This window comes from Boleophthalmus pectinirostris, unplaced genomic scaffold, assembly GCF_026225935.1.
Source record: "Boleophthalmus pectinirostris isolate CB_2022bp ecotype Guang Dong unplaced genomic scaffold, ASM2622593v1 HiC_scaffold_8, whole genome shotgun sequence".
NCBI lineage: Eukaryota > Metazoa > Chordata > Actinopteri > Gobiiformes > Gobiidae > Boleophthalmus > Boleophthalmus pectinirostris.
Window position 1 is genome coordinate 32,871,013 of NW_026571515.1, and position 27,928 is coordinate 32,898,940.

A 27,928-nucleotide genomic window follows, 5' to 3' on the forward strand; every position below is an offset into this window, starting at 1 on the left:
TGAAAAACATATGTGACCTCTATGCAGGTTTGGGCACTGGTAACTCAGGTTCAGTTGTGATTGTAGTACTTTTTTTTTTAAACCAATATGATACTGAGTAAATAAAAGTATGCTTCTTTGAGGCTTTAGTCAGACCTTTATTGCTCAGGACAGAAAAGTAGTGATGCACGAGTTCTCTGTTGCAAATGTTGCATCAAACTACAAAATTGTTATAGAATTTTGTTTCCATTCATCTTTGGAAATACAGTACTTGGATAATTGTTGAGAGGAGAGGTCACTTACACCAAACTTATGTTAACACACACACACGCATTCACTCACCCAGTCACAGCTATGACAACATGAATAAATCTATAGACAAAAGCACTATGTCCCCACGCCAAATCTGTTTTATTCAAAAAATCAACATCCTGCTAAGTTGTGTTTTCCTTTTATTTCCAATTTACATCAAATAGAAGTGTAACAAAATAAAAACAAAAATACCATAATAAAATTAATTAAAAAATGTACACGCCCTCACACAAACACAGACACCCCACCCTAGTTTGCTCCAATTCCCATAACCAGTTTTGGACAGCAAAAGTAATGCAATTTAACATACCCCTCCCTCTTAGTTAGCAAAGTGCGCCCCCTTCTGGTCCAGAGTGGAGTGTCCGTGTAAGATGTGAGGCTAGTGGGACACAGGAGAGAAGGGTTAAGGAGGGAAAATGAATTCATAGCACCTTTAGAAATGCGAAAGTGAGCAACCCAAAGCAAAGCTGGCATAGCAGCCGCCGAATTCACTTTAAGGCAAATTTTTTGGATGAAATTCACTTTGATTTTAAGCGTGAGGTAGCATTTAAAAGGATAAAGGTTTAAAACAGCAAAATGTCTCTAATTATTTTACAATCTAAATTTGCTTGGGAACTGGGTAACAATGTCTTATTCTAAGCAGTTGAAACATACATCCCAATGAGACCTCACTTTCATAAAAAAGTGTTGGTGTGCATATAGACACAAATAACAATCTGGCTGCTTATAAACACGCACCTTTACAACAACAGAACAGGGTTTATCATACACATTTAAGGCCTTCTTTTGGATTTCTGCCATTTTTATGTGAGGAGTAACACAGGGAGGGAGGGAGCTGGGGTAGGACAGGTCCAGAGGCGGTGCTGTGGTCTTGTAGTGGAAAAGGGGCGTGGCTTACTTACAAAATGTACCTGTCCAGTCCTACCTCAACTCTGCCTGTTCATGTTAGACAATAAATAAGTGACATCAAGTCATGTTTCTCCAATCAGTGACTCCTCCTGGTCCCTCTTCTTCCTCTGGCTCATTCCCGTCAACAGTTGCCATGGGAAACATGACTGGATCTCAGGAAGTAGGTCGACAGAGAATGGTGTTTAATGTACAGATATTGCCGGTGCCCTTCAGTGCTAACATCCAGGGAGTACAACTTGGAGAGCACTTCGTTTTGACAGAAAAAGTATCAATTTTCTTTAGAGTTTCCAGTCTCCTTTATTGTCGAAATGTAGTTTAATAGTTCATGGTGGAGCTTATCTTTTTCCTGTATTTTTGTCTGGGGAGGGGCTTGTGATCTTTCACTTTACAAGAAGCAGACTGCACCTAGATCCACACCAAACTCCTGATCGGCTCCTCCGATGTCTCGAGGAGCAATGTCCAGAATTGGCAGACGAGAGGTCTTTGTTGTTTTGTACTCAAAGACAGTCTTGCCCCACCGGCCTGTGTGTCTCTATAGGTAGACACAAAAACATAGGTTAAAACCAGGTTACAATCATAAGTGAAATACTGCAGTATTGGTTACTGTAACATACCTTGCAGCCGTCCTCCAGCACGCTGTAGGTGAAGCGGCTGTTGCCCTCTGCGCGGATCTCCACCTCGTTGGAGCCTCCGAGCAACAGAGCCTTCTTCAGGTTTCCTGAGGCCTGGTCCATGTAGGCGATGCTGTTCTTGCAGTGGTACGTGACGTTCTGAGATGCTTCAGTCGACAACAGCCTCAAGAAGTTGAGCTGCACGGTGGCGAAGGGGCTGTTCTGAGCGTAGCTGAACTGTAAGAGCATGGTCATATTAGTAAGCTCTGTGCACAATAATGATAGACTATTACATGAATCATATTGTATACGTATATGTACCTGGAATCCTCCATTCATATCTCCAAACCAGATGTGCTTGTGTTCCTTGCTCTTGGCAGTCCACCAGTTCTTCTTTGGTAGACTGGCAATAGTCGGGTAGACACAGGTCTCTCCAGTCTCCATGTTGCAGAAGGCTTTGATGGCATCAGCTGTGCTGCCCAGGTTAGGATCAATCCAGTATTCACCTGAGGACATTGTACAGTGAGTCTGTCATTCTGTACAATGGATTTAAACCTTTATATATCATGATATTTTAGATGACATTTTGTATCGAACATAGCCATAAAGTTAATAGATAACACTCCCTGGCCTAAGCAGCACTAGTGTCTCCAGGACTCACCGCTCTTCCACTCGGGGTGGCACAGCTTCAGATCTCTGCAGGAGCGGGATGGGTTCTTCTGGGTGCCATCGGGGCTGCGCAGGTTTTCGATCTGGTTGTTGAGGGATTTGAGAGTGGAGTCCACCTCAACATCGTGCTGCCGGAGGGAGGTGGAAGCCTCATCAGCCCTCATGTACCTCAGAGGATCAGGAGACTTCTCAGTCTGACCCAGACCAGCGAAAGCAGACATGTCAATGCCAGGGCCAGGAGGTCCGGGAGGTCCAGGGGGTCCAGGGTTACCAGGAGGACCCTAAGAGCAGAGGGGCAGATTAGCACAGAACAGGTGTGGGCCAAATGCTCTTTAAAAATGCAGCAAAAATGGGTGTTACTTACAGCAGGACCAGACTCTCCAGAGCGACCGCGGGGTCCAGGGGGTCCGATGGGGCCAGGCTGTCCGTTAGTTCCATCTTTACCAGCAGGTCCAGCAGGTCCGGCAGGGCCCTGAGCACCAAGGGGATAGATTTATCACATTATTTTTCTATTTTATTTTGAATTGTACACATACACATTTATATAATTATATCTTATTTGACACCTGTCTCTTGCTACCTTTTTGCTACTTATTTAGAATTCATTATTCCCATTTTTTTATTATATATTATATTAAATATTGAATTGTAAATTGTGTGAGCTACTAATAATAACTAAAGTAAAAACTAAAGTGTTCAGGTGGTGTTAAAGTGATTTGACTGTTTTGATTTTAATTTGATTTTAGTCACATTATCTGTTGTTTCCTTGTCTCACCTTAGCTCCACTTGGTCCGGCAGGTCCAGCAGCTCCAGCATCTCCAGCGGGGCCCTGTATTAAGCATATAACATTAATACTGTCTGATGCATACAGAATACAGACAGCAGACTGAATGTAAGTATAAGGCCTAAATCACGTACAGGAGGTCCAGGCAGACCCTGTAGACCGGTGAACCCACGGTGACCCTTCTGTCCTCTCTCTCCAGCCTCTCCAGCCTCACCCTTGTCTCCACGGGGTCCTTGGGGTCCCTGCAGAGTGAACAGCAATCGTTAAAGAGCCATTTGTAACATTTAAATAAATCATTATAATGTTGGTAAATACATGATACTTACAGCCATGCCTCTAGCTCCAGCAGGTCCAGGGGGTCCAGCAGGTCCTTGAGCTCCCTGTATGAGCATTAAAGAAGACATATTAGGCTTTTTGTCTAGTACTTAGTAATAAACTATAACAATATTTATAGTGGGTTCATAATAAACGACAACATCTATCTAAAACAGCTTAGTAAAAGAAATGGGAAGTTAATTTAGCAAATTATGTCCCCTTTTACAGTTATTTATCTTTATCTATAGACTTTTGGTGTGACACTTACAGCCTCTCCTCTGTCTCCCTGTTTTCCCAAAGGTCCTACAGGTCCTGGGGCGCCGGGGGCTCCAGGGGCACCAGGAGCTCCAGCAGGTCCAGTGTTACCGCGCTCTCCCTGAAGAACAACAAAGTCAGTGTCAGCAATATAGACACTCATCAATAATACAATAATTCTAATAATGGAACAATAGTGCTTGAGAAAAAATAACAGTGTCACCCACCTTGACTCCTGTAGCTCCATCTCTGCCAGGGGGTCCATCTGATCCAGGATTTCCCTAAGAGTTAAAAACCAACAATGAAGTACTCATCTATCACAATACTAGAGTTTGGGGCTTATTTTTCTGTTTTCGGGGGATATAGTTTATATTAGAATAATGCGACGATGCTCCTGTTCTGACCTCTCTGCCAGGCTCTCCAGCAGGTCCGGTGAGTCCAGGGGGTCCAACAGGTCCAGGGGGTCCACGGTCTCCAGCACCTCCTGGGGCTCCCTGTTTCCCAGGCTCACCCTGAATACAACAGCAGATATTAGTAATACATAAGCAAAGTATCACAAAGGTACAAAAGTGCAATTAATGTGTTCACTACATGGAATTGTTATTGTTGCAGGTATAAAATGTGTGGTTATGACAAATATAGTTGGTATAGGAAGATGAAGCTTTCTTTCAATTAAATTATAGATGAGCTGTGTTTCAAATTAGTCACTCACTTTTTACATTACCACCTTCATATATAATCGTTCATAGTCACACAGTCATATTTCAAAATGACTGACTTAAAACTAAAGCTAACTCTAGCATGTGGTGATTGAGACACTTACAGAAGGTCCAGGCAGACCAGGGAAGCCTCTCTCTCCACGCTGTCCAGGCAAACCCACAATACCACGAGATCCAGCCAAACCCTGAGGTCCTGCAGGTCCATCAGCGCCCTACACACAGGTCAAAGAATCAGCATCTTATCATTTTACAAATTATCTAAAGCATAATTTCACAAACACTGATCAACACTTTTTACTTTTATGTATGTAACAGAATCAATCAGAGCCTCTCTATAATATCTAGTAAATTCTGTGCTTAGAGGATAGGGCTGTGTATCATTAAGAAGTTGCTGATGCGATACATAGCTCGATACAGTGCACTTTCAATTTGATATCATATATTTCAAATCATTTCGATAGGATTCAATAAAAAATAATGGCTAAATAATGGCTAAATAATGGCTAAATCATGGCGGTGATTCTAAAAGTCTTTGTCAAACCACATCCTGTGCAATGTTCATATGAAACACAAACATTTTAATCATGAAAACTGTGAATATGTCAAATGTGTCTCATAAACGAGTTTCCTTCCACTGAACAAACAACAAAATTGTAGTTCTGTAACAAAATAACTTAGGAAAATATACCAAAAAATACTCTTACTTGATATATCGATACAGGAGTCCCCGATATTGATACTGTATCATCACATTAAATGATACGATATATCAATATTTTGATATTTTTGCACACCCCATTAGAGGATAATAATGGCCTATTGTGATACTATTGCTATTATTTAAGACACCATTAAGGTCTATCTATCATATTACCATTATTATTTCCATACCCACTACATATCCTCATGCAGTAATGAAGCTGCTGCTGAGTGCTAGAGGAGACTGCTGAAACAAAGTACTGTAGTTTATGTCCGACTAATCTAAATAAGATTTGCTTGTTTTGCACTTACAGGGGGTCCATCCTCTCCTGCCTCTCCCTTCTCTCCCTGAGCTCCGGGTGGGCCGCGCAGACCAGCATCTCCCTGTCGTCCTGGGGGTCCGGCATCACCACGAGCGCCTTTAGGTCCGTCTTTACCACCGGGACCAGGAGGCCCAACAGGTCCTGGGTTGCCCTGACATGGAGAAGTTGAATTTAGAAACACCACTTTGGTACAACTGAGCATTAAAGACAAGCTTTAATAGGTTGGGAATACATTCTACAATTTCAGATGGAGGGCAGGGGTCAATGTAACTAAGGGAAATTCTGAGTTTTTGTAGGAAAGACATTTACAATGCACAAATGTTGAACTTATCATTATTATTTGTTTGAGATTGGCTCAATTGGCTTTAAGTCTTTTCAACTGACACCTCGTTTATGGGTTGAATAATGGCACCACTTTCTGAAGCTATAGTGAAAATGTCTTTTCACTTTGGTTCATTTCTGCGCACAGCCAGTGAGTCAGTGTTTTTTGTTTCATGTGGATAGGACCTGTAATTACAGTACAGTATAGTAATTAACCATAAACCAGGTCAAATCTGCAATGTGAAATCCACCGACCTGTTTTTGATTTTAATTTGGCATTTCATGTTTGTACTTGTTAGCTTGTTGGTAGCTAATTGATTGCTTTTACTCTTTAGCACTCTATACATTATACTCTCTACAGTCAGTATATACTTACATTAGGTCCAGGAGCTCCAACTCTTCCAGCAGCACCAGGGAAACCAGTAGCACCCTGTCAGAAAAAAAAACAAAAACATTATAAATCACAGTATTAACAAAGCTACTTTATAATAAACCATATGTTTCAATGAAACCAGGATGACTTATTTCTCAGCATACATCTCCTGTCACCTGTTGCTATCTTTGTATTTCGGCCAGTCATCTTTCAAGTTGATTTAAAAGCCCTCTCAATTCACTCCTTTCTTATTTTTTTAGCTACAACCCTCCTCCACAGCATCTCCACCACAGCAGTAAAACCACCAGCCTCCACAACGTGCCTCTACACTTTTCATGTGTTTTTGTGTTTCTAATTCTAATTCTAATTCTAATCTATTTTGTAAACTATTTATATCACCCCACTCATTTGTATGGATCTGTTTAGGACTCTCCTTCTCAAAAGATATAGTTTTGTATTATATAATTTGAACAATTCAGAAATCTCTCAGTTGCTGACGTTTTAGTCTATCAATTACTATGTGAATTATGAGGTTTTTGTGTCATAATCCTACACATTAGAGCAACAAAAACAAAAAGGTGTGATTTAATAAATAAAATTATACTTACAGGAGCGCCCTGAGCACCACGAGCTCCTTTAGGTCCAGATACACCAGTGGGTCCCTAGAAAAGTGACAGCAAAAATCAGATTAACATTTAGGATTTCCTATCTGCTGCATGCTGGCTGCACAGGGGCTATAATTTATAGAAGACAAGAGTCTAAAACTGTTATTATGGGTGTCATTAATAGTAATATTTTAACAGAACATTTTTAACCCAATAATATGTTGGTAACAGTTAGCAGTTCATGTCTATACAATATGGTGTTACTGAATAATATCACTGCATCTGATGCCAGTAATTGTTATTGATATTTGATTGGCTATAGATCATTATTATTTTAAATTTTGCTCATTCTGGCCAGCATTAGACTTTGTGTAGGTCTTGTTTCATGTGGGCAGGCCTAGGACAGGCCTATTTATTACACTTCTAACTTGCCAATTGTACTTCTAAAAGTTCAATGTTTCTGTGCACTGCCACAAACAAATAAAAATATTCAAACTTCTGTTCACTACTTACAACAGGTCCAGGAGCTCCAGAGGGTCCCTGAGGTCCAGGGGCACCAGCCTCTCCCTTCTGTCCAGCCTCTCCCACTTCTCCTTTGGCTCCAGGCTGACCATCTGCACCCTTTGAGGCACAAAGCACAATATGGTTTAATACATGAAAACAATAATACAGTAAGGCTGATGATACAAATTGAGGTAATTTTACTTACAGGAGGTCCAGCAAAGCCAGCAGGGCCAGGAGGACCAACCTCACCACGGTCACCCTAAAGGACATCAGCACAGTTGGAGTTTTCAATTCACTGTATACTTCAGGTTAAGATTATGATTTGAGGGATTTTGCTTCACTGTAATGAGGAAGTACTTACAGGGGCACCACGAGCTCCGGGAGCACCATTCGGGCCACTAGGTCCAGTCTCACCCTGTTGACAGGAGAAAGGGTTAAGAAAACAGGTGATAAAACTTTAAATGATATATACAGTCTCAACAAACCAGCAGAATCTTACCTTAGCGCCATTAGGACCAGATGGACCAGGAGGACCAATAGGTCCAGTCAAACCCTGGAGACATCACAGATTAAGATGTTATGGTGGATGATTCAAGATAGAGACAACACTGTGAAAATGGCCAAACAAATGGACACTTACTCTAGCACCATCCTTTCCAGGAGCTCCCTCAGGTCCCTTTGCACCATTGTCTCCCTGATCAAAGAGAAGAGGGCAGGTTTGAGAGCATGCACCAGCTCACATACAGTTTAGACTACAAATACAGGTCTTTAACTCTGCTCCATTCGACACATCTGTGCTTTCCAGTGGCATACACAGTAACAGTGGCACTCACTCTGTCTCCTTTGGGTCCTGGGATGCCACCAGCTCCTCTCTCTCCGGGCATGCCCTGCAGACCAGGAGGGCCCTGAGCGCCTTGAGCACCAGCCGGTCCAATAGCTCCCTGAGGAACACAAAGCAGCAGTTATAGTTGACTTCCTAGAAACTTCTCATTAAAGCAGTATTCACAAAATAAAAAAAGATTGTAAAAAAATAACCCTCTGACCTTGGGTCCATCAGTTCCAGGAGTTCCAGGAAGTCCACGAGGTCCCTGCAGACCCTGAGGTCCAGCTCCACCCCTCTCACCAGGGAAACCACGCTCACCCTGTTCAACAGAGACATCATGGTGTCAGGGACAGGTGCAGTCATGTAAGTGTGTCTGTTAACTGTTTGGATATAATAAAAAATAGGACTGGATATGGTTCATGATAATGTGTTTACTCACTCTAGCTCCAACAGCACCAGGAGCACCGCCCTCTCCAGGAAGACCCTAAAAACACCATTTGGAATTTAGACGTGTTCAGTGCACCTATATGAATGGTGAAGATTTTGAGAAAACTTCTTATAAACGTACCTGGTCTCCAGGTTTTCCACTCTCTCCAGGAGCTCCAGTAGGACCAGGCAGACCCTGCACACAAACACAGTGAGTACTGCTACTATCACAAATATCACTTACATATCATAATATTTCTGTAGTCTAGACTAGACCCAGGTCAGACATGTACCTGGAAACCAGGGGGTCCAGGTTGTCCTTGCTCTCCTCTCTCTCCAGCAGGTCCCTGTAATAATCATATCATCAGTTAATGGCAATTGTTTGATTTCCAATTGGCAATATATAAATAAAAAAGCTTGATGTAATTTTCCAAAAAGCAACATATAATACTCACAGCAGGGCCGGGAGGTCCAGTGGGGCCAGTCTCTCCATCTTTTCCAGCCAGACCCTGTTAGACAGATTTCCTCCAGTTACAAAATGAATGTCTTCATGATTTCTATAATACATGTAATATTATGTATAGTTAAAGTATAGTTATAGTTGTACTCACTCTCAGACCAGGGCGACCCACAAGACCCTTCTCACCAGGTTTTCCAGGTTCACCCTTGAAAAGAAAATGTACAATAATTACAAAATGTATGAAGTATTGTCACATTATACCTGTCGAAAATAGACATAATGATGAATGATGTAACTACTACACAATAGATTATAGATGTCTAAGAAATAACTAGATGATGACAGATGAACCATAACTAACATATCTTCTCTTCTGCCAGAAAGAGTTACAGTTTTAACCCCATATTCCTCCTGACTCTTACATTGGCTCCTTTGGGTCCAGGGAATCCCATAACTCCGGGCTGTCCACGAGCTCCCAGAGGACCAGGAGGACCGGGGCGGCCATCTTCACCAGGAGCTCCCTAAAGGAAAACAACACTGTCAAATAATCACTTAAAAATAAGGTACTGTCTGCGTTAGAATTGACTATTGCTCTGCATCTGCATATTATTTACCATATCATTACTTGTATAAAACCTAATGTTTGTCTAATGTTTGTATATTTTACGTAGAATATTCTATTCTATTGTTGTGCATTTGTTCTTTACTTTTGGTAATTGTCATAGGTCCGTCTTGAAAATGATACAAGAGATCAAGAGGCCTACACTTATATAAAAAAAAAAAAGATTAAAATGTGGCTCTGATGCTGCATGTTGCACCCTGTATTTGATATATGACTATCTTACCTTACACCTGCTAATAGCTTATAATGGATATCAAATGCATTGTCCCATTAATTTCCAAATTCAGGAAGTGAACTTACAGCAGGTCCAACTTTGCCCTGAGGACCAGCATCTCCAGGACGTCCAGTGAGACCCTAAAAAGACAATACCAGACACAGTGTTAAGTCTATTTTCATTATAACTTAAAATGAGCACAGCAGAGATGCCTGAATCCTCTACTCACTCTTGCTCCGGGGAGGCCAGGCTCTCCTGTGCGGCCGGGGTCTCCAGTAGCACCCTTGGGTCCAGCAGCTCCAGCAACACCACGGTCACCAGGGGCACCCTAATCCAGAGAGACAAGATAAGTTATCAACCATGACACAGGGACTTATGTTCTCAATATAACTAAGAGATAAATAATGGAAAGTATGATTTGTGTTCATGTGATGTTGTCACTTACTTGTTTCTAAGTTAATTAAAGTTTTAAAGTTATAACTGAGCTAGAGTACAGAACAGAATTGTATGGTAGATCCTAATGTATTGTATAGATCTTGAGGTTATGTCATCACACCTCATAGATATTTTAGTTAGCCTAATGTTAAACCAGCAGAGATGTTAAAAACTATATTTAGCGAACATTCAAAGGTATATCTGTATATGATAAACGTAGTAGTGACCCAGCAGTTTATCAGGTTCATCCATGGTGTTTATATATATTTTTTGGCAAATGTCATTGACCTGTGCTTTCATGTTTTGAAATGTTGAAGACGGTCTAGAGTGATAATTTGTATATATGAAATGTAAGACCCACCTTAGCACCAGCAAGACCATCCTGACCTGGGAAACCACGGTTACCAGGAGCTCCCTAGAACATAACACAGAAATGATCAACATGTTGTCAGTGTATTATCAAATAAAGACATAAAAATGTAAAATCCAGTGTAATGCTAATAGCTTACTCTCTCTCCAGGAGGTCCGAGGGGACCGGCTGCTCCAGGCTCTCCTCTGGCTCCTCTCTTTCCCTCTTCTCCAGCAGGACCAGGGGGACCTTGAGGACCAGCAGGACCCTGGAAAAGAACAAGATTCAAAGCAAACAATTATAATAAAATAGGAACAATAAAATCTAAAATCTCAAAAAGAGGAACTTACAAGCTCTCCTTTGGGACCAGCTTCACCTTTCAATCCAGCAAGACCAGGCTCTCCCTAGAAAGAGAAGGAGCACGATCAGTTTAAAACCATACAAGAAACTTAAAATACCAAATAATTATCCGATACAGTGGTTCTAAAACTTTTCTGAAACAAATCTAGCACCATTCCAGAGCAATTAACAATATAAATACAAAATATTATATTTTCCTTAATTGGCCAGCGTCCTCAAAATATCACAAATAGCTGCTTCTAAGGGCATTACTGAAACTTTAGGTTAGTTTAGAAGTGACTGAGTCCTGAATTAGACCTGTTCTAGACTTTGTTTAGTCCTGGTTTGATTCTGTGTGACTTCCTGTTTCACCTTGGTTCAGTCCTAGACCAGTTATGACTGGGTTCATTTAATGTAGGTACTGAAAAATATTTTCTGAGACAGTTCTTGGAGTGAAATGTTGTATATGAAGACTTACAGACTGTCCCTTTGGTCCCAGAGGTCCAGTGGCTCCCTGAGGTCCAGGTGGGCCACGAGGACCAGGGAAACCGGGGGCTCCAGCAATACCAGGGGCACCCTAAAACACAAGATCAAACATCAGGCAAAGTTTAAAACAAAATGAAACATCACAGGACAAAAAGAGGAGACATGAACTTACAGCAGACCCTTTAGCTCCAGGAATACCATCAGTACCAGGGTTTCCCTATGACACAAGAACAGAGGACATGCAATGAAATTCAGACTGAGACAGATCATAGTGCTGGGTCTGAGATCACAACATTCTATAGGCCAATAATATTTAATGCAGATGGGGCGCTGCTAACATTTATATTGTTAAAATGCATTTTTTGTTGTAATATAGTAAGTTCTAGGGCCCAGACTTCACTAACATAAATGATCAGATTCAATATTTGTGAATTTGCCTTTTGGGTATTTATACAAATGTAGTCAATACTATAAACTAGCTCTCATCTTCCATTCAGAGACTAACATTATAACACTATAGAATCTGAAAACCACCAATACTGGCCTGGTTCACAACTGGCACTTAATCTATTGACCAGACATAATGATTAAATAAACTCATTATTAAAATGTTTACAAGAATGATTTCAATCCCAAACTTATGTATTATCACTAATCATTTCTAGAGGCTTTATTTGGTTGGGGTGGTGAGTTGTACTTTGGTTGAGGATAGTTCTTGGTCACTTTCAGTGGCAATAGACAGTAGACAACAACTATTTCTACCTAGATTCAAATATAAGAGACAGCAGAGACTTACAGATGCTCCAGCAGGTCCAGGAGATCCGGGGGTACCAGCCTCTCCTCTGGGTCCCTGTGCTCCCTCAGCTCCACGGGCACCAGTAGGGCCAGCTTCTCCCTAAAAAAAACACAAGTTTATAAATTATACATTTTTGTTATTATTCAGTAGAGTGTAAGGCTAAATATAAAAGGCATCAATTATATTTAGATTTACTGAAGACTGAAATAACAGGAGACAACATTACATGCTAATCCTGATATGTGCCAATCACAACATCAGAAGCAAGATGAGCAACAATCTGAGAATAGAGGTACTGAAGAGCTCAAGGTATAAAAGACAATTCATGTTTTCTGGTCTGGCTCTTATTTGCTAGAGTCAAGAGCAATTTACCTTGAGCTAATTTGGCTAAAATCTCTGACCATTAGACCATCATATCTCTAAATGTTCAGTTTATTTAAGATGATGGAGGGGGCTTTTGTTATTGTGCTCTATGGTAGAGTATGCTAATTCCGTTGCTGATTGGGTAAATATAGTGTCAAATTGGACACTGACATAAGTCTAACCTTTACAAATTTGTTTTGAGTGATATGAGTGATCTTTAAAATCTCAAACCTTAGCTCCTGGGGATCCTGGGAAACCGGGTGCTCCAGCAGGACCAACAGGCCCCTGAACACAAGAGTCATCAGTTAGATTCAAAAATATTGTATTAGCTTTTATTTGTTTCCATCAAAAATAACATATATTGTTGAATTTAGGCACTTACAGGTGGACCAGCAGGACCAGGCAGGCCATCATTTCCACGGGCACCCTAAAAATGAGAAAAAGAAGGAAGTTTTGAATTTGTCTGAAAAAGTTTAATATTAAATCAAAAGTTTAAAATAGTTTCACTCACAGCAGCTCCAGCGGCTCCAGGACGTCCCCTCTCACCAGGCAGACCACGAGGGCCCTAAACACAAGACATAAACATAAACAATATAATAGATGATATCCCTAAGTTTGCTTTAAAAATTTGTTTTGGGCTACTTAAGTTATAGCTATAAGTTCTGCCACAGTCAAGCTTTAAGTTGCTCTGGGCTTTAGTGGTCACATTTAACCACTAGGAAAATCAGCTGCAGTACACATGTCATTATAATCAGACCAGCTTATAATATAATATATAATGTATGTAAATCTATTTTCAAATCAGAAAGTTTTTTTCATTCTTGTCACACAAGTAGGTGGGGCTATTACAGTTAGTGACTGAAGGAACTGAAAGATTAATATCACCTTGTCCTTTTATATCCTTATGAATGTGTTCCCCTGGTTTTAGACAAGTTTTGTTCTCCTGGTGTAGACTTAGTTTTAATGTGGTCTGTGTGCAAGTGTTATTATTTTTCCCCTGGAAAAGCATCTGTTTTATTTAATTCACTTACCATTGGGCCAGGGGCTCCATTCTCTCCAGCAGCACCAGTCTCTCCCTAAAATGGAAGGAACAATGGTAAATGAGATACAGTACAATACAATTTAATACTAAAAACAAAATTATGTTGGTTTAAATGGAACTGTTTTGTACCTTGGCTCCAGCAGCACCATCTTCTCCCTTTGCGCCGTCCAAACCGGGGTGACCCTACACACCAAATCACAATGGTAAGACTCATCATTAATTACATTTAACTATAATAAATATAAAAAGGGTTAGGCCGTTTACTCTGTGTCCTTTGATTCCAGGAAGTCCAGGAGTTCCAGGGAATCCACGAGCTCCCTGAGAAGTTAATGTTTAAATCAGTGTTTCAGTTCAATTTCTGAATTTAGCATAATGGTATTGAACATTTGAGTCCTTCAATTTAACATTATGATATTTTAACATTCCGGTCCTTACCTGTGGTCCTGCAGGTCCACGCTCACCAGCTTTGCCAGGTTTTCCAGCCTCACCCTGAAAGCAATCAAGTCAATATTGGTATCTGTAAATATCTCTGTGTAGCCACTAGAGCATTCACATCAACAAGATATTTGTTTTGTTCTGTGATAAAAAAAAAAACCAAACAAAAAAACTGCATAGACATATACACATAGACAATAAAACAATAGATTCACTGAAATTAAAGGTTGGCCATGTAGCCTGTGCTCTAACTGGATTAAAAAAGGAATTACAATCACAAAACTGAACCTGGGTTACCAGTCTCTTAACACACATACAAGTTTGTCTCATTCTCAGTATATGGACAGACCATGTCTCATGGGAAAATTCAGAACCTCCAGAATTCCCTCACTGAGCTGCAGAGGCTGCACTAGCACTGATTCATGATTGGCTGCAGGTGCCACTCAGATCAGAGATCAGATTCTTTTAGGTTTTAACCAGTTGGATTTCACTGTTGAAACTGGCAACCCAAATGAGAGACGTGTGAGGCTCATTCTGCTTTCAGATTGGATAATCATCCAGAGAACCAAATACTAAACGACCACTTCAGCAGATTTGCCATCATATGCAATGTGTTTGTATTTAAGAATAGATCAGCATTACAAATTGCTATTGGTAAAAACAATATTTGATTTGAACATGTTAACCTTATATCACAGATAGAGAATGTTTATGAACTACAAATTCTACTAGTACATACCCTCCCTTTAAAGCAGGAGAGTTGCTTATGCTGAGGTTGACAGAGAAAACACTTACATCACTTCCTGGTTTTCCAGATGGTCCAGGTGGTCCACGGGGTCCCATTGGTCCCTATGATTAGATTTAAAAGAGCAATGAGTGAATTATTATAATTAATACAAACCATGAACATTCAGAGAGATGTACTGGGACTTACAGCAGGTCCGGGCTCTCCAGTTTCACCAGGGGCACCTTGGAAACCCTGAGGTCCCTGTAGAGAAGAACAAAACAAAAAATATTCAGTAAATGTAACAATAAATTATTATTTTATGTTTGACAATTTATTGTCTTACAGGAGCTCCAGTAGGTCCAGGGGGTCCACGTGGTCCCATAGGTCCCTGTAGAAAACAAAACAATTGAAGTATTTACATGTATGTTTATCATATTCATAGGTTCATTGATTGTTATTAATACTTTTATTATTTGAAAACATGCATTTTTAGCTCACTTAGAAGTTAACATATTTATACAGGTAACTATTAAAATACATGGTTTAAAGTAATGCATTTCTTTTCTGAAGCCACACAATTCATGACTTTTGTAAATTATGTATTTACTCTGTTCAACCACCTTTGAGGTGAGGTAACACATAACCACAAGAGGGCAGCACTGAGATGCCTTTTAGAGCAAGAAGGAATACTATATTTTGTCAATCAAAGTGTATATATTTATAAAGTGTTCAGACAGAATCGAGAAGGCCACACTGTTCTTACCATTGGTCCTTGCATCACGCCCATCTGAGCACCTCCAGCCTTCTCATCAAATCCTCCAGCCATCTGAGCAGCAAAGGCCTGTAAAGAAAAACTCAGATGAGATTGTGGCATCATGGGAGTTATGGAGGCAATGTTGTGATAGATTAAAACACACAAGACTTAAAAGACTAGCAAGTGGTGTGTAATTTTAGGTGTCTTATTGGAATGTATTGATAGCTGTAAACCTGGAAATGTGAGAGATGGATATACTGTATAAATGGATTATCTGCTAAAATATCACATACAAATTTATTTTTGCACAATGTTTTTCCATCTATTTTGCGTTGTGGCACGTTTCCTCTTTTAAACAGTAGCAACACAACATCCACTGAGAGGGTTACTCAGTGCCACTCACTACAACAATACATGCATCTGTGATTCTGTATTTGAAGCATTCATTGACAGTGGTAGTTGTGTTGGTTTCTATTTATAACCAATTGATCTGGTTCACATTTTGGCTAAAGGCTAAGTACTAATATAGTTACAGTGTGAAACATTACAGCTAAGTGCAAATGACTATAGTATACCTGATAATGCAGTGGCACTCAAGAGTATTGTCACTAAATATGTCACACTACTAAAATCTCAATCCTGAGGAAGGGTTGATACTCCATACTATTGATATTGATGTAAATTTCAACACAAAACCCAATATCCATACTTGCTCAAAATTAGTATCTAGTTTCAGTACTAGTTTTAGTATCTGGGTATCATACTTTTGACAACCCTTACAACCACACACTGTTTTTAAAGACTATAAAATAAACGCTACAAAGGTTCCTGATCTCATTTTCCCGCATGCTCAGACTCACCCCTCCAAGTCCTTGTGGTCCGGGTGGTCCGGGTGGTCCGCGTGGTCCAGGGTTTCCGGGTATGCCAGGCTCTCCATCTCTTCCTCGGGGTCCGGGAAGTCCCTGAGAACAAAGAGGAAGAGCAAGACTGTGTTAGGATCATTAATATAGCCGGACCTATTATTGATTCACCTGAAAAAGTGAAATTAATTGTATGTTTTTGAGCTCATGTTTTCATTTCTTACCATATCACCTTTTGGTCCAGGTTCGCCTCGTGGTCCTTGGTCGCCCTAAAAGTTAGATAATATTAACATCATCACTTTAAGTAAAAAAAGTATAGCTAATTTCATTAAGCAAATACTAATCAGTATTATATCTTCTTACAATAGGGCCTTGTGGTCCTGGTGGTCCTCTTGGTCCTATAATCTATAAAACAAAAACGCAAAATTAGGCAGGCTGTTGCTTGTTTAAAAGTAATACAGATTCAGAACTAAAACCTTATAAACTGAATACTTTCTTGGTTAAACAGTGGCTATAAGCTACCACACTGTGTAATATGAATGTGAATTGACAGGGCTGGCTTGGCTAAAAACATCCCCCCATCTTAATCTCTGCTTTGGCGGACATTGTTCTTTTGATGTGCTTTTACGAGACAGGTGCTGAGCAGATCTAAGAGGACTGGACCTGCTTCATTATGTCGAAGGAATGTAGAACTTTCCCCTAATGAGTTATCAAATTAAAGGCTATCATTATTAATTAACTTTCCAATACAAGACAAGGGTCACCCCATTGCACCAGGACATAGAGTTGGGAATTGAATGTTTTATCAAGGAGCTGTGTAGACATAGTATTGAAAGAAATTCAATATTCAAAATTCAATATTTTTATATTATTGTTTTAATTTTTCTTCTCTTATTATTGTGAGAATTATTTGTGAACTTATCATTAACAAATACTTACATCTGCAATGTCTCCTGGTTCACCCTTTTGGCCCTACAAAAATACCACACATGATTTGGTATTATATTCAATTACAATGCATTTAATAGTTATGCACAATGGGACCAACCTACCTTAGCACCAACTGTCATTGTTGTTGCCAGGTAGATGACAAAAAAAAGAGAAAAAATAACATTAAAAGTGGTCAAATGTAAACATGTATTTGATATTAGTGGCAATTAGACAATGATTATAAAACCATTCACCAAGTCCAAAAGAACCAACATAAAATGGTGACATGTAATTGAAATTGTTTATGCCAAAGCAACCCAGGAATGCATTTTAGTAAATAAAACAGAAAACTGTATGTATTTTTGTATATATATTCTGGATCTCCCTATGTATCTCCCATCCCTGCAGTGCACCAAGCTTAAATAGAATACTAAATAAATATTCTTGTATAGTTTCAGACCTGTCTCATTCAAATTCATTCATTCAGAAATATAACAAAACGCATCAGTGCAAACATTGTGTGGATAGCGGCTTATTAAATTGAGTAAAAGCTTTTGTATTAGTTTGAATGGGGACCAGTGAACACATTACACGGGCTATTTCCATTGTAATGAAATGCACTTCCACTGATGGTGCTCTGGTAGCCATCCAAACCACACACTCAAATAGAAAGCATCTCAAGTTGACAAACATGCAGAGTGCTATGTAAAAATTTGACATACATAACATAACATAACTGAGAAAAGTTAAATAGTCACTCTGCACATTTTATACCAGTGGATGCTTTCTTTTGAGTTTAAAGCAACAGTAATTTATTTATAGGTTTGTGAATAAATAAATTACAACCAATAGGTGCAGTTTCATCAGCGGGGCAGATGGGGCAGCACTCTCCAGATGGGATGATAGGATTGGCGCACTCTTTGATGTCTTCACAGATAATCTCATCGCAAAGCACCGCTCCGCTGTCGCACACACAAATACGACACGGCTCTGGCTTCCACACATCTTTATCATTGTACTGCTGTCCGTCCTGACTGCAGCCGCCTGTTATCTCTGCACCGACCAGCAGAGGGGGCAAGAAAGCAGGAGAGGGAGGCAGAATAATAGCAAAGCATGTTAAAATATGTGCAAAGGGTGGGGTAATGTTGGGGTATTTAGGGGCAATTATGAAGAGGAGATGAGAGAGGCATAAAATGGGGTCAAGGGGCAAGTGGGAGGGGTCAAAGCAAAAGGGGAGGAGCTACGAAGAAGGTGGTCAAGGAATGGAAGAATTTAGGTTGAGGTTATATCCTGTTTTAAATGGACATATGAAGAAAGCAGCATTAAACAGCAAGTTAATGTAAACAAAATATGAAGCAAGATGCATTAGACACTCAAAGCAAAGCAAGCCAAATGCACTTTCAAATTGTCCATTCATAGCTTTAAAATATATATATACATATACATATATATGTACAAATTCCATTACTAAATAAAATACTAAATTTGATATAAAATGTAGGTTAAGAACAGTTAGGGTGTGTTTCTAAAGCTGTCTGCAGTTATTCCACGTCTTGCCTGAGTAAATGTTACCCTGTGCTGAGTATGAATGAAGCCCTCTCATCCAGATACTGTGCCCAATTGACAAGCTGCTGCCTTAAGTAAACATGGGGTCCTTCGAAAATTCTCCATCTGGAACTCAAGCTGGTGTCAAGTGCCAGTTCAAACACGCCAGGGAATTAAAAAAACTGCCTGATTTGTTAATGTATGGATTGCAACTAATGCCTTCCTCTGCAATATGCATTTTTTACTCATATTTTTATTTCAATTACTATCCTAACTGAGTACTACTTGTTAAAATATTATAATAATTTTGTTATAATGTAATATATGGGTTCCAACCTGTCAAATGCACCATTTTGAGGACTTTTTCCCATGCAAAAAATATAGCATTTTCTTTTGTGTTAAATCGCTATGGCAACAGTCCTAACTTTTCATCATCATTCTGAAATACAGATTTGACTTGATTTCACTGTGACTATTTTACACCATTCAGTATCTTCATTTCATTCAAAGTAGATTTAAACATTTTGCTTAATCGTCCTTTTTATCTTGCATATTTTTGATTCCCTTCTTCACTGTTTTTGCACAGTCCAAATAAAGGCTGTCTTTTTTGATTGCTTATTGCTGTTAAGATACTTTTAATGAAACTACTATGTTATCTCCCTCTTAAACCAATTGTCCCAGTATACAGGTGTAAGTACATTTATGACCCCTAGGCAGGTGCTGTGATCCTGGAGCAAATTTAAGGCAGGTATTATTGTCTGTGTCGCTATATTAAGGCCTTCATCTGTTGACCCCCTGCTGAGTGAGTCTTGTGTCTCTGCTCCCTGTGAGCCTGTAGGACTGGGGTCAAGCCTGGTCTGACCTCATCACTTCACATCAGCAGCAGTCACACCCAAAGTGGGCCAATTTCACTGCTCTAAATTGTAACAATAAACTCACTGTTCATGTCTAAGATCATTTCCTACAATCTGTGCTTTAAATATTTGCCAAAAGATTACCAATGACTTATAAATTAATAAAGCCTGCAGTAAATTAAAGTTAAGTAGGTAAATATAGACTGTTGTTCACCTTGTCTGTTTTATGTGCTCTGGCATTCTCTCCTAATCAGAATTATAATATAATACTCTACTTAGCTCACTGCCCTTGTTCTTATTTGTCTAAGTCCTTATTTATCTTTCATATTTTTCTACTGCTATGTGACCATTTAAAACTACCACAGAATGCACATAAGATACATTTGGGCATATATGTAATAAGGCTACACAGACTGGGAGACAAACTGATTTTGTAATGCCAATAGCTTAAAATGGCTGGAAAAGTCCTATTACAGCTGTCAACCTGCCACAACAGGTGGCTGTTCGACTAGACTGTGTTTTCATGATTTGAGCTCAGTTTGGTCCTGATGTAGACTTGGTTTGGTCCTGTTCTAGTCTTGGTTTAGTACTTATCTTGTCTAATTTTGGTCCCAGTTTAATTTTGCAAGTTAAAATGCACACTTCGACTTAACCATCACAATAAGGACGGAGAAAGCAACACACAAAAATGCAACACATATGACAATGAAAAACAGTCCAAAAAATTTTAAATCAAGAATAAAATCAAACTTACGGTCAATCCCTTGACATCTCACCACAGATAGTAAAACGACTTGGGATGCTACAAGTAGCAGGAGAGTCCGTGAATCCACAAAGCCAAACATGTCTAAATATTAGACATGCAATAGCTCAGGGTAAGAAGTTGAGGGGAGCTGAGCCCAGGCGATGGTCAGTCAGTGGAGTGTGGTGGGGGATCCAGAGACTTAAGGGACCATGGACCGATCTCCCAAACCTAAGAGAAATCCAAAAAGAAAAGGGGCCCCGGCTGGCACTCTGCACCCACCGCGTCAGGGCAAGCACCGCGGTTTTATGTCCACTGTGCCTTCTATGGATCTTGGTATATTCAGAGATGCCAGTCCTTCCCCCTGACCCCCTGTGAAGCTGAAACCTGATGCCCTCCCCTCCCCTTCATCCGGCAGCAGCATCACTCTCCCAGGGACTTTTTTAAGTTCCTCCTCTGACCTGCGTGGCCTGGGCTGCCCATTGGATGCACCTTCACTTTTACTTTAAAGGACCACTACCTCAAGGGCCTGACAGTAATGTAGTTATAAGCAAATAGAAATTAATGGCAATCATACATTACAAAGTCAGTGCAAAAAGACTAACACTTCTACCTCAACCATGTGGCCTATTCATGGGTTTCAGAATGATATGTAATTAAAAATGTTGCTGTAGCAGTTAACAATTCAAAATATAATATTTTATCACTTGAACGGTAAAAAGTTCCCAAATTGTTGCATTTTGGTGTGTTTGTTTGAAATTGATAATAAATTCATCATACTGAAACTCATAGATATTCAGGAAGCTGAAACCCATGAATTGATTTGTATTAAGAATTATTCCTAATCAACATAAAGCAGGAGAAGTATTTTCTGTTTAATTGTGTTAACAATAGTGTGAGCTGCTTAATGTGAAAGAATTTATGCTATTTCCAGATATCACAAAAACCTTTCTTTTGCTAAAACTGCTTTGTACTGACCTATCACATTCTTGGCAAGGTTTTCAGAATGGCATTAAGTTTTTAGCTGACTCTGAATAGCCCACACTCGAGTACAAAGAGATTAAACACTAATATGTAAAGGATTTAACTATAAAGCAATTGGTTTTTTTAGTGTTCTTCAGAGTTTATTGGACCATATACTTGAGTAATTATAATTAGTTGAACTTTTAAGGGTCAGTAAGTTATTCAGTTTAGTAGCTCTTAAGTTAACACAATGTTTGAACAAAAGCAACTGACACATACTTGAGAAAACCACTTAAACCAAAGAACTGGTAGAGCTAATGAAGCAGAAAGTGGATTTTACTAGTAGAATACGGTCAGTTGTTTGATATGATTAACTTAGGGCAGGTTGCGCCATTATTTCAAAATAAAAGTAGTTAAATTGAGGTAAAAAGTAGAAAACTAGTATATACTCAAAAATGAAAAAATATGTGGTTGAATACTATAGCAAATATTTTGACGTGAGGGTATTTTTATGGTTTGGACCCAGTTTAGTGACGTTAGTCTTCCTCTAGTCCTGGTGTAGTCCTGGTATAGTACCAGTTTAGTCCTGGTTTAGTCCTAGTTTGTTGTTTGTTTGTTTGTTTATTAGTGCAAGTAAAAGCGTCCTTATCGAAATTTTAGTATTGATTAAAAAAAAGTGTCACTTTTTAACATCAATTTGTGCGCTTTGTAATGGATATTTAAATATTAATATCAGCAAATATCGGTTACTGACCTCAACAGTAGGACAAATATTGAGTATCGGTATTAGCTTTCCAGGTTAACATGTTTTTTGCCTTATAAACTTTACCACTTATAGACAAATTCTGTAACCTATAAAATGTAAGAATATTGGTAATATTTTGTTTTATTATTTACATGACATTATATTAATATTTCTTTGCTACCCATCTATTGTCATGGCATGCATTGATCTCAGCTCTTCACTGAATCCGGGTTGAAGTATAATTAAATATGTGATGTCTCTCGTACCTCTTTCGCAGATCTAGGCCCAGGTGACTGTGGCTGAATGGGGGTCTTTGTCATCCGCAGAGGCACAGTAATTCTAGGGTCACGACCTTTTCCCGAGCCCCCCTCATTCCACATACAGAACTCAACCATTCCAGACACCATCTTAACTTCTGTCCCTTTTGGCAGAGTTCATTAACCTATCAAAACAGAAATTAGTAAGTAAGACATGTGATCTCTTATCTTTATCCTTGAAAGTGTAATATATGTATTGGAATTGACATAATCTAAAATTCAGTTTTGACAGGGTTTGTTTACATTTGCTAACTTTCAAGGAAGTTCTGACTGGTTTCTTATGTCAAGTAAAAATGTATGCCAGTGGGGTAAAGAAATTGCCTGTAGTAGTACTAGTAGTAGCAGCAGTAGCAGCAGCAACAGCAGCAGCAGCAGTAGTACTAGTAGTAGTAGTAGCTGTAATAATAATAATAATAATAATACACTTGATTCATTAAACACTCAAAGCGATATATATGTTTTTTTTTCAGTCACTCAATACTTGGTGGTGGTATGCTACTGTAGCCACAACTGCCCTGATCTAGACTGATGGACGCAATTCTGCCTATCTGCGCCACTGGCCACCTCCAACAACCATCAATCACAATCACCAGATTCATAAGTGTCTTGCCTACGGACACAACAACAGTAAGCACTATAGACCACTGCCAACTGACTACTCCCATCCAAGTACGAGCTGCAGGAATTTTAAAAAATGATCTAAAAATCTGTACAAGTCCAGTCCAAGTCAAGTCCACGAGATATGATTTTCACTTTTTACAGGTGAATAGCTCTAATTTTAGCCCTATTGTTCACCACGTAGTTAAGAGCTGCTGTGAAGTTAGCAATATCATTAGGATTTAGCTCAACTCAACAAACACTGGTGTTTAGACGCTACTAAGTAAAACATTTGAGGAATTTAAACAGCCAGCTGAATCAATAATGTTTGTGTGCACCACTTGGACAATAGAGCTGTAGACACTGGTGCAGTTTGCTGAGTCAGGCCAAGTCACTGTAACTTGTCAAGTTTTAGAACAATACTAACCTAGAGATACAGTGTTATGGTGTGTAAATAAATTAAATCCTCCCCAGAGCTACCAGTAATTCCTCATCCCTGTCAAAATATCTCCTCAGTGGTTCTGAAATCAAAACTTGACTTGACTTGACTGTATTCAGTGTTTAAAAAATATATATGTATGTGCATCTCTTACAACATTGCATTAGAACAAAACACTTAGCTGTTAACGATGCAATGACTGACTTTACTCAAGTTTATCAAGCATGCAACGTTTCTGGTGGAGGGTGCCCCATAATTGCTTGGAATGTTCCACACTATATAGCATTATACTTATCTCCCTGTATTTATTCAGTTATCTGTAATTCATTCAACAAGATACATTGTAAAACTCTTACTGTGACTGGGTTCACCTCTCCTCAGATCTGACCTGTAACTTGAACTAGATAAGTATAATGCCAGACTGTGGAACCTCCCAGACAAAGTAATATTATCTTTATGGAGACTTTCTACCAGAAAAGTTGCAGAGTGAGGCTTTAAATATATTCACAAGCTCGGAAATGGGTCAAAATGAATTCATGTTAGAAAAATGAAGTGCCTCTTAGCCATTTTCATTCATAAAATTACTCTCTGACAATAATCTCAACTTTAAATTGACTTTGATTTCTCTTTTTAATTACCTTATAAGCTACAAATACTATTAAAATAAGACCAACAAATATGCATAGTTAATATTTTGAAGCATAGTTCTATATAAAAGTAATACATAGTGCTTCTGTTCTACTAATTAATGTTATTATCATTTAACATTTCTCTGTTGACTTTAATAACCTTCTGCCTATCTCAATATAACCAACAACTTTATATATAGTTTGCATGGCCTCATTTTGCACTAAGAATCCAGTGTTCATTTGGTACATGTCCTCTTTCTCGGGCCCTCTGACTGTATATTACCTGCTGCTAGCGTCTCCTGCCTCACACAATAGGGCTCTGTGTGTGCGGCCGCGGAATGCTGTGAGATGGCAGGGCAGTGGGATAGCCGGTGCAGCGGAGGGGGTCGAAGGAGAGAGGAGGTGGAGAGGGGATGAGAGGGTAGTGACGGGATCAGGCCAGGCTCCAGGGGTCTACAGGGTGGATAGGTACACCGACCCAGGTGAGGGCTGCTTCCAGTCTGGTCCAGTGAGGAGAGACAAGTCTAATGGTGTGTTCACACTTGTCCTGGTCCTGGTTTGAGCTGAGTTTAGTCCAGGTGTAGACTTGGGTTGATCCTGGTCTAGTCCTGGTCCTGTCCTGGTCTTGTCAAGTTCGGAATTTAGTCCCAGTTTAGCACAAGTTTGGATGTGGTTTGTGTGCAAGTGTGAACACACCCTAAGAGAGAGCAGTGAATAGGCACCGCAGTATAGTACTGTACAGATGCTACGACTGATCAGCTGATATCTGCATCTGCATAACGGAAGAACTGATTAAAGGTTCACTATGCAACCTATTGTCTCCATGGTGATTTTTATTGTCTGGAATGTTGCTCAATATAGCTTTTACTGTACAGCTTTCTTACTGTGAAAGGAGTGACCTCTCCACAGATCTGGACCTGGCCTGTAACTTGGCCTGGTGCCATCAAGTGTTGTCTCCATGAAAATACATACATTTAATCTGAACATTCCAGGCAACGTTCCTTCTATAGAGGAAGGCAAGTGGCTGACCCTCCACCAGAAAAGTTACATGCGACTTTACAGTACAAACAGTTCTCCTTTAATATCATTAGAATATACCTTTGGATTCCTTTGTATCTGGTTTCTAAAAAGGGTTGAATCAAGCAGCCATGACGTCATTCAGAACTAAATGTTAAGTCATGGTTATAGGTGGTCTACAACTTGTTGGTTTGAGCAGTGTAGTATACTTATTTTACCTTTATATCTCATCCACTGACCCCCAGTTTGGTTCCAAATCCCACAGATGAATACTGCTGTTGTGTCCTTGGGCAAGACACTTAGCTCACCTTGCCCCCAGTGTCTGTGTACACCGGTGTGCGAACGTGTGTGTGAATTGGTGAGTGGTTCCTTGATGTAAAGTGCTTTGAGTACCTTGAAGGTGGAAAAGCACTATATAAAAATTAGACCATTTAAATAAACACAATAGTTATGTACTGAGAAAACAAAATGAGACTTAAGTCTGACAAACAGGAGGGATGCAGTGAAACAGCTCACACTGATCCTCTCAAGTACAAAAAATGAAAAGGGTGAAAACGTTGCACAAGAGCTTGCATTATGTGAGAGCATGTTTGAATGTACTCCATAAGGACATGCTCTGACTTACCTTTAGCATGACCCAATTACATGTCCTCCCTACACTCGCTTGGACAGGGATCTTCCTTCCATACCTGAAACCACAAAATCATTCACATATTTAGCTTATTATGCTAAAGGTAACTTTGTTGTTGACATGAGCCCATCTAATTTTAGTAAGTTTATAGTTGTTCATGATATAATTACATCAACTGCCACTCAATCAGCACCTAGCCTCTCTTTTTGGTGTTCTTCAGCTTTGAGACATTTATAGTCTATTCACACTTGCACAAACACCACTTCAAGACTGGGACTAAACATGGACTAGGTCGGAACTGAAGCAAAACCAGGACCAAACCAAACCAAGTCTAGATCAAAAACCAGGACCAGACCAGCAGGATTAACACACCCTTCGATTCACGAGACGATACTTAACATAGGATTTCAAACCAAGAATTCAAGTGAAAAAGTTACTAGTTTTTCACATAAAAGTACATTTTAGAAAATATATATCTTTCTTACATGGTGGCAGTGCAGGCATATTCAATTCTATTTTATTAATCGAAAAATGACATAAAAAGCATTGAGAGAGCAGCTAGGCAATAACAGATTAGAAATGTGCTAATTAACTCATCTAAGTGGGTGCTTGACTACTGCAACAACAGGTCAAATATACCTCCTTTTGCAATACTATCATTAAAATCCAGGTACAAGTTTCGACCTGAGTGTAATGAGTTAGCATCATTCTCTGTAACACACTTTTAAGCTGCTTGTGCTGAAGACCCGGGCCTCTCCCCACACCTCCAGATTAGTGGGGCTGAATCAAAGCCCCGTCTGGGTATGCTTCTTTTCCTGTGCTAGCTAAGGGGAAGAGGTTAAGTTTGTGCAGGCCCAGCGAGTGTGGTGAGGGGGGCTTTCTCACACAAGACGGAGGATGAAGGGACAAAGGTGGCATTCATTGGCCCAGGAATGGAAAACATTTTCTCCTGAAAACAGAGAAGCTACAACCGGCAGAGGTAGCACAAGAAGGCCATGGGTGAGCACTGATCAGCAGCACCCATTTAGAGGAGTCCCTTAGAAATACAGTGGGGACCACCGCTGGCTTAGGTCCTGCTAGGGCTGTGCAATGAATCAAAGTAATGTATGTAATCTGAACTATGAATCAAAACATGTGATTGAGATTCGATTTTTTCATAATAGAACACCAACAAAGTCATGTTTGTATCAGAAATGTTACTGTGAAAAACGTGCATCCTCATTCAGGACTATACTGACTACATGAAACTATTTGGGACCGAGGGAGGCTTGTCTCCAGTCCCAACAAACATCTCTAGGCCAGTGTCAAACTCCTAAAATAACAAAGATTGGCATTCCAAACTGCCAAACTCAAAGCAGTAATAAAGTAGCCTTGAGTCTAATGTGTGGTCTTATCAGGACGTAAACTTACATTAAAGACTACTGTAGGCAGGAATCCACATTTACTAGGCTATTTTAGGACTCTTGCATGGGCATTTTCAATTTTCCCCCTCCCCCCTGAAATCCTTTTGCATAGGGTCCTAAAACCATTGCTCTAAATAGTAATAATAGGTCTTTATTCAAGTTTTGAGCAAACCCTGATCATATTGATCACTTTCCTCACTGAATTAATTCACTGTGTTGTCGTTTTTATGACCACCCCAAACTTTGAACCACGTTTGAAGCTCATTACATTGATCTAGAAATGTGGTCAGACAGTGATTGCTCCATTTTTCATAGAAGAATGGTGAGGTTTAAAAAATCCCCTTCAATCCCATTTGTCTCCCAAATAAAACACAAATAAAGTTTAATCAAATTCAAAACGGAACTGGGGCTAACATGAGCTACCTTCAAAGACAGGAAGCACCGTAGGCTACTTCAGAAACACAACGGGATATCTTTGAGGGTGTACTTCTGATTCAGGAATGCTGCCAAAAGTCTAGAAGAGAGGCGAAGTCTCAGACACATGACTGTGAGATGTCCTCCGACACAACAAGTGCCAGACACACGCACTGATGCACTGACCCGAGCG

At 39.7% G+C, this 27,928-nt stretch overlaps 1 protein-coding gene across 1 annotated transcript; it reads right to left on the reverse strand.

Moving 5' to 3' along the window:
* Positions 1 to 367: 367 nt before the first annotated feature.
* On the reverse strand, positions 368 to 27,879 carry col2a1a (collagen, type II, alpha 1a). The gene is made up of 57 exons (XM_055166012.1): positions 27,745 to 27,879; positions 25,913 to 25,976; positions 22,555 to 22,730; positions 20,593 to 21,109; positions 18,286 to 18,492; positions 17,562 to 17,572; positions 17,449 to 17,481; positions 16,873 to 16,914; positions 16,734 to 16,778; positions 16,510 to 16,611; positions 15,659 to 15,736; positions 15,239 to 15,283; positions 15,103 to 15,156; positions 14,964 to 15,017; positions 14,169 to 14,222; positions 13,998 to 14,051; positions 13,863 to 13,916; positions 13,723 to 13,767; positions 13,203 to 13,256; positions 13,074 to 13,118; positions 12,923 to 12,976; positions 12,329 to 12,427; positions 11,705 to 11,749; positions 11,525 to 11,623; positions 11,058 to 11,111; positions 10,868 to 10,975; positions 10,720 to 10,773; positions 10,153 to 10,251; positions 10,010 to 10,063; positions 9,510 to 9,608; positions 9,239 to 9,292; positions 9,083 to 9,136; positions 8,921 to 8,974; positions 8,770 to 8,823; positions 8,641 to 8,685; positions 8,422 to 8,520; positions 8,212 to 8,319; positions 8,019 to 8,072; positions 7,878 to 7,931; positions 7,740 to 7,793; positions 7,584 to 7,637; positions 7,388 to 7,495; positions 6,878 to 6,931; positions 6,273 to 6,326; positions 5,565 to 5,726; positions 4,658 to 4,765; positions 4,239 to 4,346; positions 4,062 to 4,115; positions 3,848 to 3,955; positions 3,591 to 3,644; positions 3,399 to 3,506; positions 3,256 to 3,309; positions 2,845 to 2,952; positions 2,473 to 2,761; positions 2,133 to 2,317; positions 1,815 to 2,048; positions 368 to 1,732 (listed from the first exon to the last, which is right to left on the reverse strand). Exons 4-57 carry the CDS (start codon positions 20,681 to 20,683, stop codon positions 1,586 to 1,588), a joined length of 4,452 nt encoding a protein of 1,483 aa, XP_055021987.1. The 5' UTR covers positions 20,684 to 21,109; positions 22,555 to 22,730; positions 25,913 to 25,976; positions 27,745 to 27,879; the 3' UTR covers positions 368 to 1,585.
* Positions 27,880 to 27,928: the final 49 nt, after the last annotated feature.

Bases quoted from the DNA above. Each gene is read 5' to 3' on its own strand.
- col2a1a (XM_055166012.1), bottom strand. From the start codon at position 20,683: ATGTTTGGCTTTGTGGATTCACGGACTCTCCTGCTACTTGTAGCATCC. The intron at 8,824-8,920 runs GTACATGTCTGA...GTTTGTGTGCAG, and splicing joins CTGGACCCCCTGGTTTCCAG to GGTCTGCCTGGTCCTACTGG. The intron at 2,318-2,472 runs GTGAGTCCTGGA...CAATGTCCTCAG, and splicing joins CCACCCCGAGTGGAAGAGCG to GTGAATACTGGATTGATCCT.